This window comes from Gossypium raimondii, chromosome 11 (genome assembly GCF_025698545.1).
Source record: "Gossypium raimondii isolate GPD5lz chromosome 11, ASM2569854v1, whole genome shotgun sequence".
NCBI classification, from domain to species: domain Eukaryota; kingdom Viridiplantae; phylum Streptophyta; class Magnoliopsida; order Malvales; family Malvaceae; genus Gossypium; species Gossypium raimondii.
In genome coordinates, this window is record NC_068575.1 from 1,464,346 (window position 1) to 1,483,484 (window position 19,139).

The 19,139-nt window shown below is 32.9% G+C and overlaps 4 protein-coding genes and 1 pseudogene across 7 annotated transcripts; 1 reads left to right on the forward strand and 4 right to left on the reverse strand.

The window, feature by feature from the left end:
- Window positions 1-222: 222 nt before the first annotated feature.
- LOC105801656 (dirigent protein 22) lies at window positions 223-877 on the reverse strand. The gene has a single exon (XM_012632867.2). It carries the CDS (start codon window positions 840-842, stop codon window positions 255-257), a length of 588 nt encoding a protein of 195 aa, XP_012488321.1. The 5' UTR covers window positions 843-877; the 3' UTR covers window positions 223-254.
- Window positions 878-3,254: 2,377 nt separating this feature from the next.
- LOC105761675 (dirigent protein 22-like) lies at window positions 3,255-3,887 on the reverse strand (annotated as a pseudogene).
- A 1,393-nt stretch (window positions 3,888-5,280) lies between these two features.
- LOC105761673 (uncharacterized) lies at window positions 5,281-7,369 on the reverse strand. The gene is made up of 2 exons (XM_012579550.2): window positions 7,139-7,369; window positions 5,281-6,828 (listed from the first exon to the last, which is right to left on the reverse strand). Exon 2 carries the CDS (start codon window positions 6,718-6,720, stop codon window positions 5,455-5,457), a length of 1,266 nt encoding a protein of 421 aa, XP_012435004.1. The 5' UTR covers window positions 6,721-6,828; window positions 7,139-7,369; the 3' UTR covers window positions 5,281-5,454.
- A 2,088-nt stretch (window positions 7,370-9,457) lies between these two features.
- LOC105761672 (nuclear intron maturase 1, mitochondrial) lies at window positions 9,458-12,508 on the forward strand. Of its 3 annotated transcripts, none has more exons than XM_052624469.1 (3): window positions 9,458-12,012; window positions 12,121-12,178; window positions 12,259-12,508. In XM_052624469.1, exon 1 carries the CDS (start codon window positions 9,505-9,507, stop codon window positions 11,590-11,592), a length of 2,088 nt encoding a protein of 695 aa, XP_052480429.1. In that variant the 5' UTR covers window positions 9,458-9,504; the 3' UTR covers window positions 11,593-12,012; window positions 12,121-12,178; window positions 12,259-12,508. The 3 variants fall into 3 exon arrangements, with proteins under 3 accessions (XP_052480429.1, XP_012435003.2, XP_012435002.2); XM_012579549.2 differs by having other exon boundaries at window positions 12,121-12,161; XM_012579548.2 differs by having other exon boundaries at window positions 12,121-12,508.
- A 384-nt stretch (window positions 12,509-12,892) lies between these two features.
- On the reverse strand, window positions 12,893-17,268 carry LOC105761671 (delta(12)-fatty-acid desaturase FAD2). 2 transcript variants are annotated; one of them, XM_012579546.2, is made up of 2 exons: window positions 17,100-17,268; window positions 12,893-14,324 (listed from the first exon to the last, which is right to left on the reverse strand). In XM_012579546.2, the coding sequence occupies exon 2, from the start codon at window positions 14,311-14,313 to the stop codon at window positions 13,159-13,161; it is 1,155 nt and encodes a 384-aa protein (XP_012435000.1). In that variant the 5' UTR covers window positions 14,314-14,324; window positions 17,100-17,268; the 3' UTR covers window positions 12,893-13,158. The 2 variants fall into 2 exon arrangements, with proteins under 2 accessions (XP_012435000.1, XP_012435001.1); XM_012579547.2 differs by lacking the exon at window positions 17,100-17,268 and adding an exon at window positions 16,940-17,082.
- Window positions 17,269-19,139: the final 1,871 nt, after the last annotated feature.

Here is a 19,139-nt window from a genome sequence, read left to right on the forward strand (position 1 = left end):
AAAATTAAAAATAAAATATTTAAAAAATTATAAAACTGATACAATTGTGAATTCAACTAGTTGAAAGCAATTCACTCTTAAACTAGATCAATCTTTTTATTCGAATCAATATATCGATCGATTTTTTATCCAAGTAATCAGTCGAGTCTAATTCCTACTATCATTATTTGAAGTATAAATTAGTGTATATATAGTAAAATTAGGAGATGGTTTAAAAAAAAATAAAAAGCAAACAAATTAACTCATTAATTTCATTAATAATGGAAAACATAAACATTATATTCAACAACAGCATTCCCAGTCTTTAAATCAAATGCATGAGTCCTTGCTTCAGCATATCCACGGGCAAACCTAAAAACCCCACTACCACCGATCACCGGCATCTCTCTCACGGCTGAAAACACTGGATTCCGCCCCATAACACCAAGACTACTCCCATTATATTTCCCTTCCATAAAAGCAAAGTTATACGCCATTAACAAGCTAGCTTCCGTTTTTGACGTCAAAGCATAAATCCCTTGTGCTTTTCCCACCATCTTCGACCCAATATCCGGGCTCACCGTCAAAGGGTCGTCGATCACCGCCACCGCTCCGAACGGTGAAGTCTCCGTCGTCGTTTTTGCTTTGGCTACGCGGACGGCGGTTGCGTTTTCACCGGCGACGATGTCGTGGAAGTAGAAATGGAGGTGGCTTAGTTTCTCTTGTTTTTTCAGCCCCAATGACGACGGCGAGAGGTGTCGAGAGAAAGTGTTTGGTTCTAAGGCGGCTAAGGATGAAATTAATGAGAAGAGTGTAAGGAGGAAGGCTGCGGTGCAGGGGAGTTTTGGGTGGTTCTCCGCCATGGTTTGTGGTGGTGAAAAGCTTGTGAAGTTGAAATATAAATAGCTTTTTAAGTGTACATGAAATTTTATGTAAATTATATATAATTATATTATTTTTCTACGCTTTATATTTTGACTTGTTGATTAGTTAGTTGTGCCTAATAAATCACGATATAGAAATTTGGTAAGATTTCTTCTTCTTCTTTCATTTTCAATTGGTTTAGGTTGTTTGTTTTTGGTTGAATTGGTTTTGTTAAGAATGAATTTTAGGTTATACTATACTCAAACTCGTTAAATTATTAGTAAGTTTATGTTTTAGCCACTCAATTTTAAAATATTATAAAATGGTCATTGTCTCGTTGAACTATTCGACTAGTTTAACTGGGCTATTAAGCCACTGAACTATTAAGTCACAAGATTATTAAGATTCCTTTTTTAAACAATAAAAGTTTGGCTAGTTAATTCCAAGCGACGATTCGACGATTGGTATTGTGGATCAGTACCCATCAAGTAGAAGAACATACGTTCGGTACAAGTTGATCTGATGATTAATGCCGGAGATTTGAGAAGAAAGTTATTTGAATTTTAATTCACAGATTCATGACGTTCAAAGATATTCTATGAAAAAAAATTTGAATTGTAGAAGAGAAGGAGGAAGAAAAGTTTTCGATTGGTATAGGTGGTGCGAACGAAGAAGGCCATACAATAACAATTTTAACAACCTAGTCACTTGAAAGAAAATTTCCGAATAATTTAGTGACCAGTTTATAATTTTTTGAAGTTAAATAACCAAAATATAAATTTATTAATAGTTTAGTGACTTAAGATGTAATTTAACTATTTAATTATTTTATTATACATAGGAGGTGAAAATTGGTCTCAATCTCAACGATTTAGGTTATGGGATAAATCTCAATGCATTAGGTAAGGTTTTCAGTGCGGGAGATAACATCGGTTAATAGGTTTTTTCTTAGTTCCATTGATTTTTATTGATTTTCCGTTCAATTAAAAATAGGTAAATATTTTTTAAAAATTAAAAATAATAAGGTCGATAAATATAAACGAGTTTAGACAAAATTTTAAGATCATATTTGAGTCAAACCGAGTTTGAACATAATTTAATGCTTTGTAATAATTAAATAAAATTAAAATTTAATTATTTATTTAATGAATATAATTGTTTTTGTACGTCGATAAATAATTTAATGATTTGTAATAATTAAATAAAATTAAAATTTCAAATATATATAATTCCACAAAATCAAAATTCATATACAATATATTATATTAAACCCAAATTCATATATAATTTTAATATTTACATACTATATTTAAATTTAAATTATTTTAATAAACTTTAATTATTAATTAACTCTTGAAATATGTTAAAGGATTCCATCATCTAAAATTTTTAAGATTATTTATAAGATTTGTTGGACAGGTTTTGACTGAGTGGTGAGGTCACACTATACATATAAATAAAGGGTAGCCCTCTGACTTTTTCATTAATTTTACGAATTTTAATTACAAATTTTTTAATAGATTGTAATTTAAATATCTTTTAAAATTAAATTATGTTATTTATAAAAAAAATAATATATGAATTTAAATTCCATTAAAAATTTAAATAAATAAAAGAATTTTGATTGGTTGAATCGATTTTTAATCCAATGGTCTGTTTTGAACATACTGAAATCCAACCATAAAATATATCCTTTGCTCTGCAATCTGCATCAATAAGTTTAACATTCGTCAACAGTGGTGATATTAGATGCTCATGCAAGTTACTTGTACTCAAATTTATAACTCTTGATGGATTCTGAAAGTAGGAGCACTTAACCCATCAAGAAAGATACCACTTAATATATTAATAAATAGACTCGAGTTAAGCAGCCTTCGTAACCAAATAATGGAAAGTCGGGAAGAAATTGAATAATGGAAAACATAAACATTATATTCGGTAACAGCATTCCCTGTCTTTAGGTCAAATGTATGAGTCTTTGCTTCAGCATCTCCACTCCCACCGATCACCGGCATCTCTCTCACGGCGGAAAACACCGGGTTCCGCCCCAAAACGCTAAGGTTGCTACCATTATATTTCCCTTCTATGAAACCAAAGTTATACGCCATTAACAAGCTATCTTCCGTCTGCGACGTCAAAGCTCGAGTTGAAAAGGAGATTTTCAGTCGAGTTCGATCTGCGTATTAAGGTCAAGTAATAATGGAAAGTAACAAAGAAATCAACGATATTTGAATCGAATTGGACTAGTCAATCAAATCGGTTAGAGTATCGATCCAAAAAATGGTATTGAACATGTTGGATCGAGAACTATTGAACAGTTGAACTGACTTTTTTATTTTTAATAATTTTTAATTAAATTAATTGAACCAATTGAAGTAATAAATCGATAATCTCATCAATTCCATCACCAATTTGATGTAAAAAATGGTTAAATTAATTTCATTAATAATGGAAAACATAAACATTATATTCAACAACAGCATTCCCGGTCTTTAAATCAAATGTATGAGTCCTTGCTTCAGCATATCCACGAGCAAACCTGAAAACGCCACTGCCACCGATCACCGGCATCTCTCTCACGGCGGAAAATACCGGATTCCGCCCCAAAACGCTAAGGTTGCTCCCATTATATTTCCCTTCTACGAAAGCAAAGTTAAACGCCATTAACAAGCTAGCTTCGGTTTGCGACGCTAAAGCGTAAATCCCTTGTGCTTTTCCAACAAGTTTTGAGCCAACATCGGGGGCTGATCGTCCAAGGGTCATCCATCACCGCCACGGCGCCGAAAGGCGACGACTTGGTCGTCGTTGGTGCTTTGGCTACGCGGACAGCGGTCACGTTTTTGCCGGTGACCACGTCGTGGAAGTAGAAATGGAGGTGGCTTAGTTTCTCTGGCTTTTTCAGCCCCAACGATGACGGCGAGAGGTTTCGAGAGAATGGGTTTGATTCTACGGCGGCGAGGGTTGAAATTAATGAGAGAGCTATGAGGAGGAAGGCGGTGGCGGAGGGGTGTTCTGGGTGGTTCTCCGCCATGGTTGAGACGGTGATTAGCTTTCCAAGTTAATAATGTAACTCACTTCATGCACAATATATACTGTTTATACTTTGGTCTAATTCTAGTTTAGTCCCTTTAAATTTTGATGTTTAATCTCGCTACTTTAGTTTAGAGGTGTAAATGAAACACTAGTGCTCGCAAGCTACTCGAGTTTGACTCAAAAAAAAATTCAAACTCGATTCAAAAAATTAACCAGCCCAATTTAAACTTAGTAACACTTGACTCTAATGGCTCACAAATCTTATCAAGCTTTTCATATTTTTATATTATTGAAGTATGTTACTCCTTAATATATATATTATTAACCCTAAGCTTAATTAACAAGCTAAGCTCGAGCTTGAGTACAAAAATTAGTAAATGAGTAGTTTCATTATTTCTCGAGCCAAGCTCAAGCTTAAAATCAAATGTTTGATCAAGCTTGATTCAAATATCAAGCTCCGAATTTCGAGTTAAGCTCGAACTTGATAATATTTGGGCTTGGCTCGGCTCGACTACACCCTTAATTCAATTTAACATAATTTGGTCTCTACTTTTATGATAACAATCTGTCCAAGCTATCTTTATTGGAATAAAGTAATCAAACAAAATAACATCATCATTTTAACAACAGTGTTATTAATCTAGACTTACTAATAACAAAATAGAGGATTAAATAATGTCAAACTAAAATAGAAGGATTAAAATTTAAATTTTAGTATAATATAGGGACTAAACCGAAATTAGACCATTTATATTTTGACTTGAATATGTTGATTGTGCATAGTTAACTAACCGCTGTAGAATAATACATAGGGACTTGGTCAGAAAAATTTTCTTTATCAAGTGGATTAATTATAAAAATGAACTAATGATATATGTAGATATGTATATATATATATTATTATTACATACAAGGAGAAAATTAGGTCTTGATTTCAACAAATTAGGTTAATTACCTCTAAGATTACACGTGGCATAGTAATTAGTTTTTTATTTGAAGTTTTTAATTTTTAATTTTTAATTTTCCTTTGACTTTATTTTTAATTACAAAATTTGTTTATTGTTTAGGTTCGGATGAATCTTACAGTTAAATTAAAAAAAAAAGTCAGGGCTGAGTGCACAGTGCATCCCTTTATATTAAAACTAAAAATAAAAATAAAAAATTGCGAGTTCGAAACTCGAATTATTTACGAGTATTAATATCTTATTTACATCTCTAAATGAATTGCAAGTTTAAAATCTGCAAAATACAAATTTAACCATTGATTAAACCGATTGAACCAAAAATAAGCCGAAGTAACAATTTAAAATAAGTTGAACCAATTGAACCATCAGATCAAATCGATGAACTGAATCAACAAACAACAAATAGAGATTTAAAGGCAAAGAAAAATGGAGTGATCCATAGGAAAAAGGAAGATAACATTTCAATCCATATTATGTTTGGGAATAATATATTTGGAAGCTGAAAATTCTTTATATATGAAAAAAAAAAAAAAGCAATATAAATGGAATGCAATTAAAAAGAACTATTTATTGAAGCAGGTCCATGACATTGTGAAATCCTTTTTCTAGTTTCCTAGTTCAATCGTCTCCTCCTATGCGCCCGAGAGTCACCGCTGTCGACATCCGAGACCCTCAATACATCGTTTCTTCTTCTAGAAGACGAAGCCGAAAGTGAAACCACAGAATCTATCTCGACGGCCGTGTCCATTTGACTCTCCGAGTTTATTACAGCAGCAATGCTTGAGAACGAGTCCCGATCATCGACAACTGCTGCTGGTGCTTGCTCCTGATTTCTTCCCACCGGGTTGCCTCGGAATATTGCCTCGACCATCCTTTCAGCTGAATTGAGTGCCGATGATAGAGAAGTCAGTCTTGCAGCTCTTCGTAAGTGTGATTGCCGTTGAAGGTACAAAGAGTGAATTCGGGAGGACACCACGTCGGTACTTGTTGTACTACTGGGTGTCAAGTCAACATCATCGAGGGGCACGACTGCGTTTTGCTCTCCACGTAATCCACGAGATGTCAAAATCCTATTAAGCACGGAATTAGTACGTTCTGCTGTTTCCCGAGAACCACTGGCTTCACGTGGTGGAGTCAAGTCACGTACCAAATCAAATCTGTTTCCAATACGACGAATCATCTCTTCAACAGGAAGATTTAAAGGAGTCCGTTGAATGGTTTGCCTCCAACTATCCACTCGTCCAGCAGTCGGACGAGGAGGGATTTTAAAACCCGAATCCTCTTCTGGCTCATAGATAACCTTCCCACGACCATATATCGGTGTCAACGTTTTAATCGTCACTTCTCCTTTACAGACTGGGCATTCATTTGCATCCGAATGCATATGCAACCATCGGTAAAGACACGACCAACAAAACAAGTGACCGCAACAAGTTACAACAGGTTCCCGAGCCAAATCTAAGCATATATTACAATCGAAAAAACTCCCATCATTGCTAACACCCTTCTCAATATCATCCTTTTTATCTTCTAAAACCTCATCTTCCAAAAACCCATTGGTGGTTTCACACACTTTCGGCACATCACTCGTTCTTTCCTCAGCCGTAACGCTACCCTCACCTGCTTGTAATGTATTCGGACCGTCAGAATTCCCCGTAAATTGATCAAATTCAACCGACAAGCTCTGAGTTGCAACAGGAAGTTGAACCTGATGCCATCTCCATCTCCTACGCCTAACCGCATCCCGGATCCTATCGAACGGGTTCTCGACTAAGTCATTCAAATTCACACCTTCATTCAACAACGACCCGGACCCGGTCTCAGGTGCCGGACCCAGATTCAAATCAAGGTTCATTGTATCAGATGTTTCCTCATCCATCACAAATGGCTCCAAGAAACCCTTAATTTTTTTTTTAAATCACAAATGAACCCTCTTTATTATCTTCATAAATTTAAGGTACCCGTAGATAAAAACCTTAAATTTACCCTAAAATTAAAGAAACCCATATCATAAAAAATTCATAAAACTAAACAAAATTCATCAAAACCCTAATTTTTAGCCTAACAATCAATAAAACCCAAACCCAAAATCCCTTTCTTGATTACAATTTCATCAAAACCCAAAATTAAAACCCTAACTTCATCGCAAATATAATGAACCCCAGATCTAAAACCCAAATTAGCAACCTCCCAAACCCAAGCTTTCAGTCATCAAGTTGAAGACTTTAAATCAAACAACAAACAAATATGGGAAATTCAGAACCAAAAAAGAAACTTATTGAAGAAAAAAGGAAGACCTGGCCTTTAACAGCCGACGATCTTGACCAGCAAACTCGGAGCTTTTTTTAAGTACTCTGAGTCACTCAGTTGGATGGTTTCTGAGTGCGACTTGACTCGCCATGGATTGCTAGCTTCTTGGGGTCAGCGATCTTTCATCTTGTTTTAGAGAGAAAATGGGGGAAAAATAAAAATAAAAATTAGAAAGAAAATAAATTTGGGGGAAATTTTTTTTTAGAGAATTCAAGCAAAGCCTAAGGAGAAGAGAGAGAAAGGAGGAGGGAGAATTCTCTGTATTTGTGCTCATTTTATTAATCTATGATTGGGTCTTGATCAATGGTTGTGATGATTAGAGTGTGGATTTGGTGATGGCGTGGCGAATTTCTAGGTGGGGTCATGTGGAGACTATAAACAAGCTGTCAAATATCTTGATTAAATTTTATAATATATTTTTCTCAATTTTTTTTACAATATAAATAAATAAACATTTAAGCGTAATTTCTTAAAATTTTAAAAGTTAAGGATAAGATTTTTAATGACTTTTTTTATACTTAAATTTGACTTTTATGGGAATGGATGTGCGTTGGGACTTAAATTTTATATTAATATAAAATATTGATAATTGATTTTTATTTTACTTAATTTTATTATAAAAATTATATCATATAAAGTATTTTGATAAAATATAAAATATTATTTAAACCTATATAGATTAATACGAACTTTTACCAAAAAAATCAAAATTTAATTCCTCCTAACTTTTTGAATATTTTAGATTTAAATTAAATTTTATTTCAATACCATTTTGAATTTATCAATAGAATTTTTGCACCCAAAGAAAATCATCAACTTATATATTATTACAATATACATCATGCTTTTAAATAAACTAAAACTTTTTTAAAAGTTTCGATATAAATATAATATATAGTTGATGAATATAAATTTATAAAATATAAATAATTATGAATCGAATCAAACGAGAAATAATTGAACAAATCACATGCGATCTTAAATAACAAGCCAATGTCTTATTAACATCGACATTTTTTTATACAATAATAAGTAGAAATGGGGTTAATTTATGGGTATATGTTGTTTTTCTATAAAATTTAAAAATTAGGTCGTTTTTGAGAGAGAGTAAAAATGTGTATTGTATACACACTCTTTTTTACTGAAAAATACCCAAAACTTAAGGACAAAAATATTAATATTTAACCATCTAACCAAAAGAGTTAAATTGTTTATTTTCACTGACACCACAGTGAAAACGCGACCTATAAGACACATTTTCACTTCCTCCCTTCAACAATGGTCTATATTGATAAATATAAAAAAAAGCCTAATTTCTTAAATTATATATATATATAAAGATTTACCCATAAATAACCTAGAAATGGGAGTAAATTCATTTCAATATTTAGTAACATGAAAAACAAAACTAATAATTATTAGCCAATCAAAGAAATAAGATTTCTTTTTGGTACAAATCAAAATAAAAAGTAATAAGATTTATTTTAATGATTGAATCACTATAATGATATTTAAAATATACCAAAATTGTCTTATATAAATATTGTAATAAATAACAATAATTGGTCGATAATAAATAAATAATTTTTGCTCTCTAGATTTGATAATTATGTTTACTTTGGTACCTATACTTTTTCGATCCTCTTTGGTCTTCTATCTTGGCAACCAAATCCATTTTGATCAATAAACTTGAATTTTGTTAAGATTTGATGATGTGATATGTGTTACTGAAATAGGACCGAATCGGACGGATCATGAACTAATCGATATAATGATCCGAATAAATGGGTTAAATTGATTTGATTCGAAAATTACTTAAAATTGGTAAAAAAAAAATTGGGAACAAACCGACATTTGAACAAGTTAGACAAGTTTAATAATTTTTTTTATTTTTTATAGTTTTTTATGAAGTTTTAATTAATTATTTATTGTTGGTCTAGCAGTCGAACTGACCATATTAGTTGAATCGAGAATCGAAGTTCTGACACCTGTTCAATTATTGATACAGTTATTAAAATATTAATGTGACACTTAGAGGTTGTACCACAAGATCACTTGAAAATTTATATAAATTTTTAAATTTTTAAAATGATGATGTGACACAATCTTAGAGTGTCATATCACCAAATTTTTATATTTTTCAAGTTCAAGCACCAAAATCGACCTAGTCGTTAAGTTCAAATACCGACAAAATAAAGTACAAGTACCAAAATGAATTTAATTACTAAGTTGATGGGCCAAATTTACATTATCCCTTAATAAATAAGTATCCAAACAAGAAAACGATGGCGCCATCAAATTGATGATTAAAAAAACCGGGAAGAAGAAAACCGTCGTCTACAAGAGGAAAAAAATGTCTTTGAGGCAATTCATCAAACACCTTCCCTGCATTTCAATTCCAAAAGCTTCCCCTTTCCTTTCCTATTCCCGTCGCTTTTCTTCTTCTTCCCTTTCGGTTCTCTCAGTTCACGACTCGGCATCCGACTCAGATCCATATAGTCTTTTGAAGCAGGACCCGATTGATGTCTGTCTTTCAATATGGGTCAAATCATTTTCTTCGCCACCAAACACCACATTCCCGAACTTAACCGGCTTCCTTTCGAAATTCGACCTTTGGGTTTTAGCCTACCAACGGTCTTGTGCTCATTTCACTGGCGCGTTCCCTCCACGCAACGCCATTCATTCCCAGACCCTTCATTCCCTTCTTTCCCTCCGTAACGCCGTCGCTCACGGTGGCCGGTTCAAGTGGAACAACAAAACCAATCAGCTGGTCCGTAGCCCGAACGACAAGCCGTCGACGACTGTGATATCAAAGAGGAAGCTTCAAGCCTTGCTTGAATCCCCTGATCCTTGTTTCCAAGACCGGGTTGTCCAAGAGGTTCTTTTGATGGTCTTGGAGCCGGTTTTTGAAGCCCGGTTTTCAGGTAAGTCTCATGCTTTTAGGCCTGGTAGGAATGCTCATACAGCTATCCGTACTATTCGAAGTAACTTTGCTGGGTACCTTTGGTTCTTAAAAGGTGATTTGACTGAGTTATTTGATAATGTGGATGTTAATTTAATGATGGGTTATGTTCAAAAAGTCGTAAAAGATAAGAAAATATTGAATTTGATTAAATCTGGGCTTAATGTGCGTATTAAGAGGAGATTAAAGAGTGATAATGACGGTGATGGTGGTGGAGATTTGAAGAGCAAGAGAAGGAAAAAGAGAAAGGCTACAAAGAAGAGGATTTTGAGTAAAAACGAGCCGAAACCGGACCCATTTTGGTTAAGAACTTTCTTTGATTTTGCTCCTGAGGAAGCTGCTAAGGTACCTTCTTATGGTTATTGTGGAATTTTAAGTCCTTTACTCGCTAATGTGTGTCTTAATGAATTGGATCAAGCAATGGAAGAGAGGATAGTTACGTTTTTTAGACCGTCTAAGCACGATTCGATATGGAAAGAGACGATAGGTGATGGATGTCATAACCCTTCTTGGCCTGAATTTGTTCCTTCTAGTGGTAGAGAGAAAACTAGGAAAATGGATTATTTAAGATATGGAGGTCATTTCTTGATTGGCATTCGAGGACCAAGAGAGGAAGCAGTGCAAATTAGGAAGGAAATAATCGAGTTTTGCGAGAGTAAATTTGGGTTAAGGTTGGATAATTCTAAACTGGAGATTGAGCACATTAGTAGAGGGATTCAATTCTTGGATCATATAATCTGTAGAAGAGTGATACACCCGACTCTTCGTTATACGTCTAGTGGAGGGAATATTGTGAGTCAAAAAGGTGTAGGGACTTTGCTTTCGGTTACCGCTAGCTTACAGCAATGCATTCGACAGTTTCGGCGGCTTCAGTTTGTTAAGGGTGATAAGGATCCCGAACCTCTGCCTTGTAACCCAATGCTTTACTCAAGTCAAGCTCATACAAATTCCCAGATGAATAAGTTTCTTGAAACTATGGCTGATTGGTACAGATATGCTGATAATCGAAAGAAAGTTGTTGGCTTTTGTGCTTATGTGATTCGTAGCTCATTAGCTAAACTGTACGCTGCAAGGTATAGGCTAAAATCTCGTGCCAAGGTGTATAAGATAGCGTCACGTGATCTTAGTCGTCCATTGAGGGAGAGTAGCAACAATTCTGCACCTGAATACTCCGACCTTTTGAGGATGGGACTCGTTGATGCAATTGAAGGTGTTCAGTTCTCACACATGTCGTTGATTCCATCTTGTGATTACACCCCATTTCCTAGGAATTGGATACCGGACCACGAGCAGCTTTTGCATGAGTATATTAAACTACAAGATCCCAAATTCTTCTGCAACTTGCATAAAGCTATAAAACGCGAAGGCCTAAGTTTGCCTCAAGATGAGATATCTGATATTGTGTGGGATTATAAGACTCTGGGAATTTGGAGATATCGATCTAATAGTGGCAAAGAAACGAAAGAGGGTTCCGAATGAAATGTAGGATGAATGTAATAGTTATGGAAGTGGAAAAGTTTATCATTGGACAAAGAAGATAAGAAGAATCCGCCGAGTATGTTCCACCCTGATTTCATTAGAGATTAACGTTTCCGGAATTGTGGGAAGCTAGCCTTTGCTGCTAAGTCCATTGATAGAAACAATATCAGATTTTCTTCACATACGAGAAAAATCTGTCTATGCTATGAGCATAAGACGTTTAAATCATTGCTCAATTTACCAACTTGGCTCTAAATCATTTAACATGTTTCTTCGATCATTTGTTCTTGTTCAAGTATTCATTTTTTTCGCATTTCCCTAATTGTTTATTCATTAAAGAAAAAAAAAATCCTCCAATTTGACGTTACTGCCATCACTGAAAATGCTGTAGTCACCATCTATGAAGGCGGCCTTTTTAAGGTAATCGTGCTTTTGTTTAAACTAAGTGATTAAGATCGTATGCCTTTCATTGTTTAAAGTTTCATTCCTTCCTCATAATTGGGAAATTCGCTCTGTTTCTGTTTTCAGGTGGATTTGTTTATTTGTTGAACATGAGTATCGGGATATAAGTACGTGTCTGACACGAGTATGTATAAGTCTTTTTATTTTTAATGTTTTTAGAGGGTCATAATCCGATACTTATACCCAAATACATGTAAAATATAGATGCGGTACACATGAATTTCAAGAAAAATGAAGAGTCGGAATAGTATTCAAACAAATGGAGGTTGAATATAGATCCAAGACTGCTTGAAGAGCGGAATGATGCTTTGATGGTTCACGGATGAATTTTGCTCGTATAGAAATTAAACGACGGATATGTGAGGCAATAAAATACTGTAAGTGTAGCCAAGGGTTGGTTTTGCGTATGTACTCAAATTTAATTATATTGTCAAGTTCAAACCATTAAGATTTAGTTTAGCGTTACTTCTAAAAAATGAGCAAAAGTTGAAATATTTTAGCTCTACTTTTGCAAAACATTTTTTTGTCCCAAAAGTACTTTTAAAAAACTCAAAAACATCTTGTTTAGTAATATTTTTATCTCAAAGGTACTTTTTATCCTAAAAATACTTCTTAAAAGTAATGCTAAATTTGCCCTAAATGATTTGTGAATCTAGCCAAATATAATAATCTCAAATGATAGTTCACTTCAGACTCAAACAACTCAAGTAAAAAATCAAGAATTTAAACGCGTGAATTAAGTAGTTTTTAGGATAAAATTGAGTATGCAATCAAACATGACGAAACAAACGAGTGATCAAACCAAACAAATTGAGAAATTCCAATATTTATCTCAATCTAAACGCTAAAGTTAAACTCAATTTTTTTATAACTCGGCACCAATAATAAATTTGATAATAAAAAAAACTACTTGATAGTTGAAAGCTCGAACCAATTTTGCAGCGATCAACAAAGTCGATGAGAACCATACAAAGTCCAAATTCAAAAGCATCTAAAATGGAAGCAACCCCAAACGCCAAAACCCCGAATCCTTAACAATAATGTAACAAATTTAACACATTCCTAAACGCATCATCATCGGCAACCGCAACGCTATCGGCAAAATTAGATCTTATTTCTAAACCAAAATACACCTCTGCTGCTCTGCTCACCTTCGTCTGGTTCAACGTAAATACACTCCTTTGCCTCTCTAAATATCGCTTTATAAACTGGTGTACCATCAAATGAATAATACTCGCCCAATATTGGCTTTATTGCCTTTGTTGCTTCCATTGCGTGGTAATGCGGCATCGTCGAAAACAAATGATGAGCGATATGAGTATCAGTTATGTTATGGAAAACCTTGTTTAATATCCCATAATCTCGGTCGACCGTCGCGAGGGCTCCACGTAACCAATCCCATTCGGATGAGTCGTAGTGTGGTAATGCAGGGTGAGTGTGTTGCAAGTATGTGATCATGACGAGGAATGCATTAACGATGAGCAATGGGACACCGTAAACGCAAATGACCCAAGCTAGACCTTTGGCTAACACGAGACGGTACAGCCCATAGGTGACAGCAAGGACACCGACGTCGGAAATGTAGATTTGAAGTCGTTCGCGGTCGTTGTAGATAGGACCGTATGGGTTGTAGTGACAAGCGAATCCTTCGTAAGGTCTACCTGCTACATTGAATGCTAAGTAAAGAGGCCATCCGAGAGTGAGCTGAATGGTGATTGTGACGAAACGACCTGGTGGATTGTTGAGGTATTTAGCCCACCATCTAATGCTGCTCCGTTTCTTCGGAACAAATACTTCGTCGCGTTCAAGGGAACCAGTGTTGGAATGGTGACGACGGTGACTATATTTCCACGAAAAGTACGGGACGAGAAGGGATGAATGGAGGATGAGGCCGACAGTGTCATCGATCCATTGATAATCGCTAAAAGCGTGGTGACCGCATTCATGGGCGATAACCCAAACGCCAGTGAGGACTGAACCTTGAAGAGCCCAATAAATCGGCCAGGCGACGAAAGATAGTGGCTGAGGGAGGTTGCGGAAGTAAGTGGTGGCTACGTAGTAAAAGATAGAGACTAAAATGAAGTCGTAAACGAGATAGGAAAATGAACGGATAAGTGAGCGTTGGAAACAGTGTGGTGGGATGGCTTTTTTTATTTCACTGAGAGTAAATGGTGGTTTAGATATAGGGGCTCTTTTCATTGATCCCGATTCTTGTTTCCTTTGACTTGGAGGAACCGACATTCTGCCACCTGCACCCATTGTTCCACACCCTGCACAGGATAAAAAATGGCAAATTGGTTAAAGAGGTACTCGGGTCTGATACTCGTTATCATACACGACTATAGAGATATGATTTTTATAAATTCTTCAAATACGAGAAAAATAAAATATTTCAATTATATTCGTGTCAGATATATAATAATATTTAATACTCACGCCCAAACGAAAGTAACATATAGATACAATAAGATGAACACAAATGGCCCATCTTCCTATTTTGAAATAAGATAAACTCAATGCCATATGGTGACAGCTAATTTACATGTAAGGGGTCAACAGCAGTCATTTTTGAAAAAAAACTATTTGGGTAAAATATTGGTAAAAATTGCAAATTGACATCTGAAAGCAGTAAGGATACACTTAAAGATTAATCAACTTGCAATACAAGGACTACAACTTAAAACTCGATGCATGTATTTTAGAGATCCCTTTATTATAGAGAAAGGATACAAATTAATCTCACTATTATTAAATAGATCAATTTAGACTTATTTAATTCTTTTTAATAGTATAAGGACTAAATTGATCTGGTCCTTATAATATAAGGACCTCTCATACTTTTAACCCTTAAAAGTCAATCATAAATAGGTAGAAGGGCAACCACAACAAATTTAATGAAAAAAAAAGAAAAGATTGAAACATGCCGGCAGACAAGATGAGTGGTAGACTTTTAAACATGGAATATAACCATAGTGGGAAATAAATGGCCACTACCGAAAGATGCAAAGAAGATATTTATAAGGGACAACTACAAAAAAGCAAGCATCCGAGGTCATGTATGTCACCACGAAAAGTATGGTAAATGTAACCAATGAATTGAAAAGATAACCTCTACCATTCAATCAACATAATGTAACTTTATTACTTTTTATGTTTTTTCTCCCATTCATACGCAACGCTAAACATTTATATATGCGTTCATATGAAGTGTATGACTTAAAACTCCATTAAAAAGTGACACAATGCTAAAAAAGATAAGATATTCGCCCACACCAACATTCAAATCTAGCCATACAAGAAAAAGAATATCTATGTTTGATTACATTAATCAAAACTTCAAATTTTTATCAAATTATAAAAGAAATGATTCATTAGTTATATACTTTGTTTTCAACTTAAAAGAGGATTTTAATCAAAGAGTTTGTTAAGAAATGTACTAAAGACCTTTGATGCTATTTATGGTAATACCAACTATCTATTAAAAATTTTAATTACATAATATTAATAAATTATAATTAAGAGAAAATAAGATATTAAGAAACAGGAGTGTACTTGTGTTACGCAGATTCCACTTGTTGTGCACGTTCATGGCCAATTTGAATATTTTAATGATTACTACCAAATAAAAGTTAAAGAAAAGCATCCCTACCTAATCTCATATTTAAAAGTACAATCTTTCTATTTAAATTTCAATACAATTCATCAACATAAGAAAAAATTATGAATATATTTTTTATACAATATTTAAAACTAATAGTAGTCTTTCTAAAATCCATAAATAAGATAATAATACACTCCAACACTTACATTGACAACAATACCTCAATCGATAAAATAATGACCATATTTAGTAAATCGTTCTATTATAAAAACCGAATCAAAATTAATATATTCACTATTAAATAAATTAATTTAATCTTTTAAATAAACTAATAAATAAAACTGTCCAAACAAATCAGTACAAACAGGCTGGAAATAATATATATATATATATATATAACGTGATAACTGACTAAATATGAGAATCAAGATGATTACGACACCAAATGAGGGAAAAAAGAACCTTTTGAAATCAAGTGGTCATCACGTGGTAGTAGACAATCGACCAAACCTTTCCATTTATTAAAACAGTCACAAATCGCTTTCATTTTCATACCTATAATTTGCGTATCTATTATTATTTTTCCCCTCAATTACGCTTTAATTTTACTAATTTAGGGATTTTACAAATCAAAGCAATTATTTTGTTGCTTAATTTTTACACTTTACGATACCCATTTTCAGTGAAAATTTTAATATTAAAATATAAAAGAAAATAAACAAATAATAATTTCCATCAAGGCTGCTAAAAAGCACAAACCTAGAACAAAAAGACCGGCTTCTTAAAAACTTGTAGACTTAAAGCCGTCAGCAAGCTGAAACTGTTCCTGACAGTATTGATTCTTTATTTTAAGTAAATAATAAAATATAATAAGAATAAGCCGACATGATTCTTTCTCCATTACTGTAATAAAAATATCTTAAAATCTCTAATCAAATAAACAAGAAATAGAGGGAAGGAAACGAAAAACAAAAGATCTACGGCTTAAAAGTACCAGCAACTGGTAGCTACAGATAAAAAAGAGATTAAGATCCGGCAAATGAGATGTTCATCGTTCATCACTTCAGATCCAAACTCAAAGAGATATATAATCGTCGGAAAAAAATTCAGAAGAAACACAACTAGATTGTAACAAAAGAAATCCAAATCTGAGCTTCGAAAAGCAAGAGATCTTCAAAAAAAATTAAAATCAATCTGTTTCAACTGAATCTAACAATAAAAAACAAAATGAAAAGTAAGCAAAAAAAAACGAAATCAACCGAAAAAAATGAAAAAAAAAAGTACCTGAAAATGCAGATTGAAAATCAAAGGTATATTTTGATTTTCTTTACAAAAAATTCAAAATAGATTCAATCTATTTCAAACTAAATCTAACAATGAAAAGTACGCAAAAAAACAACTAAATCAACCAGAAAAAAAAAACTGAAGGAATGAAGAAAAATACCTGAAAATGCAGATTGAAAATCAAATCTATACTTCGATTTTCTTTCACTTTGGTCCCTCTTTTCTCTATATTTTAAAGAGAAAGGGTTTTGAAATCCGGCCTCTTAATTTTCTTATTTTATGGTGGCCGTGCTTTTTGTGTTCAATGGGGGCGCCTGTATTTAAGCATTTTTGTTTTAAGCTTTCCCTCCTTGGAATAGGGACCTATTTTCGCCATTTTCCTCCACCACTTGTTTCTCATTTTCTCTCTCATCCACGTGCCGTGATCTGGTTGGTTTTATCTACTAAGGATTCGTTGAGAGCCGTATACGGTGGAGATTTCGTAGATAAGCCTTTGGTCTAAAAAATATCTAAATCAATACATTTTGTTTGTATTTTTTTAATGGTTAATTATGATTCTGCCATTTTGACGGAAATACCCCTCATGTCTTTGTGGAAACGAGCCGCTTTAATCGCCAAGCGTTTAGTTTTTTTTTTATGTAAATAATAAATAAATAAATTTGGAGTTTTGTGTTTTATATTATAAAATATAATAATATCACTTTTGGATGATAGCTTTTAATAATATCACTTTTGGATGATAGCTTTTCTTTTTGGACAATTTTAAAAATAAAACAATAAATTCAATAAAAATAAAGCACCCTAAATTGTTTTTTTCAATTTGGTCTCTAACTTCGAATTTTGATTCCGTTTTAATTTTTTATTAAAATATGTCATAGGTCTCTATATTCTTCACAAATTTAAAATTTAGTCCATTTATTTTTAAATTTTAAAATTTGGATCCAATTGTTAAGACTGTTATTTTTTTGTTAAATTCGTTAATGTGACATTTTGAAATGATAAAAAGAAAAGAATACTCATATGGTAGTAATGTAGTTAAGAATGTGACGTTGTGATGAGCTTGAAATTAATAAAATAATTTAAATAATATTAACAGATGAGTTTAAATTTTAAAATCTAAAAAGTAAAGGACTGGATTTTAAAAATAAAATTATAGAGACTAAATTTCAAATTATAAATAATACCTAGACTTATGACATATTTTAACATTCGTTTTAACACCGCTAAGAGATAATCACATGATTTTTGAAATGAAAAAAATCTTACAAATCAAAAAAAAATATATATATATATATATAGAATAGTTCCCAAATAAGTGCACAAATGAATGAAGAATCGAACAAAATTCAAATAAAATCCACATATCACATTAGATCGACACATGATAATTGTTTATGTTGAGACTGAACCCTAAATACTTTAAAACCTAATATCACAGTCTCCGTTTTACCAACAATCCAAATAAATTTATACATAATAAATATTTTAAATTTATTTATTTGTTTAATGCATAATTTGTAAATAAAATGAACTTTTATAAATGATTGAGAATTTGTTTGGTTTAAGATCTAAATTGAGTCCCAAACCAGAAAAAGAAAAACTCGTTTAACATCTGCTTTCTTTTACAAATTCAAATTAAAGCTTTAAAATCTATGTTTTTATACATTTTAAATATATAAATATATAAAATTCAAAATAATTTATACTTTAACATATACGTATAAATATGCCAATTGGGTGGGTAGGACCGGTTTCGGATCAACTCAATTTGTAGTTAGGGGTAAATTTTGAATTATTTTAACTTTTGTCGATTTTGAGTTCGAGCCATTTGTGATTCTGGTCATTTAAGTTGAAGGCTCGAGTTTTTTCCAGCAAGTCATTATGGATTCTAATCATTATCGTATTTAATAATTTTGAGTTCAAATCATATTTTAATTATCAGTTCATTTCATTTTGTGTTTGAGTTACTTTGAGTTAAATCAATTTGGGTTTATGGTTGAACAATTTAAAATCATTATTTTTTATAATTAAATCAATTTAAATTAATTGATTCACATTTTCGATTTCAATTCAAAATTAACAAATAAAATTTCAAAGTAGATTAATTCCACCATTAACAAACTTGTACCAATCTTTTCCTTTTGGACCCATAAATTAAATTTGTACCAAACTTCTAGTATTTTATTGAATTTTAATCCAA

Bases quoted from the DNA above. Each gene is read 5' to 3' on its own strand.
- LOC105801656 (XM_012632867.2), bottom strand. From the start codon at position 842: ATGGCGGAGAACCACCCAAAACTCCCCTGCACCGCAGCCTTCCTCCTT.
- LOC105761673 (XM_012579550.2), bottom strand. From the start codon at position 6,720: ATGGATGAGGAAACATCTGATACAATGAACCTTGATTTGAATCTGGGT.
- LOC105761672 (XM_012579548.2), top strand. From the start codon at position 9,505: ATGTCTTTGAGGCAATTCATCAAACACCTTCCCTGCATTTCAATTCCA.
- LOC105761671 (XM_012579546.2), bottom strand. From the start codon at position 14,313: ATGGGTGCAGGTGGCAGAATGTCGGTTCCTCCAAGTCAAAGGAAACAA.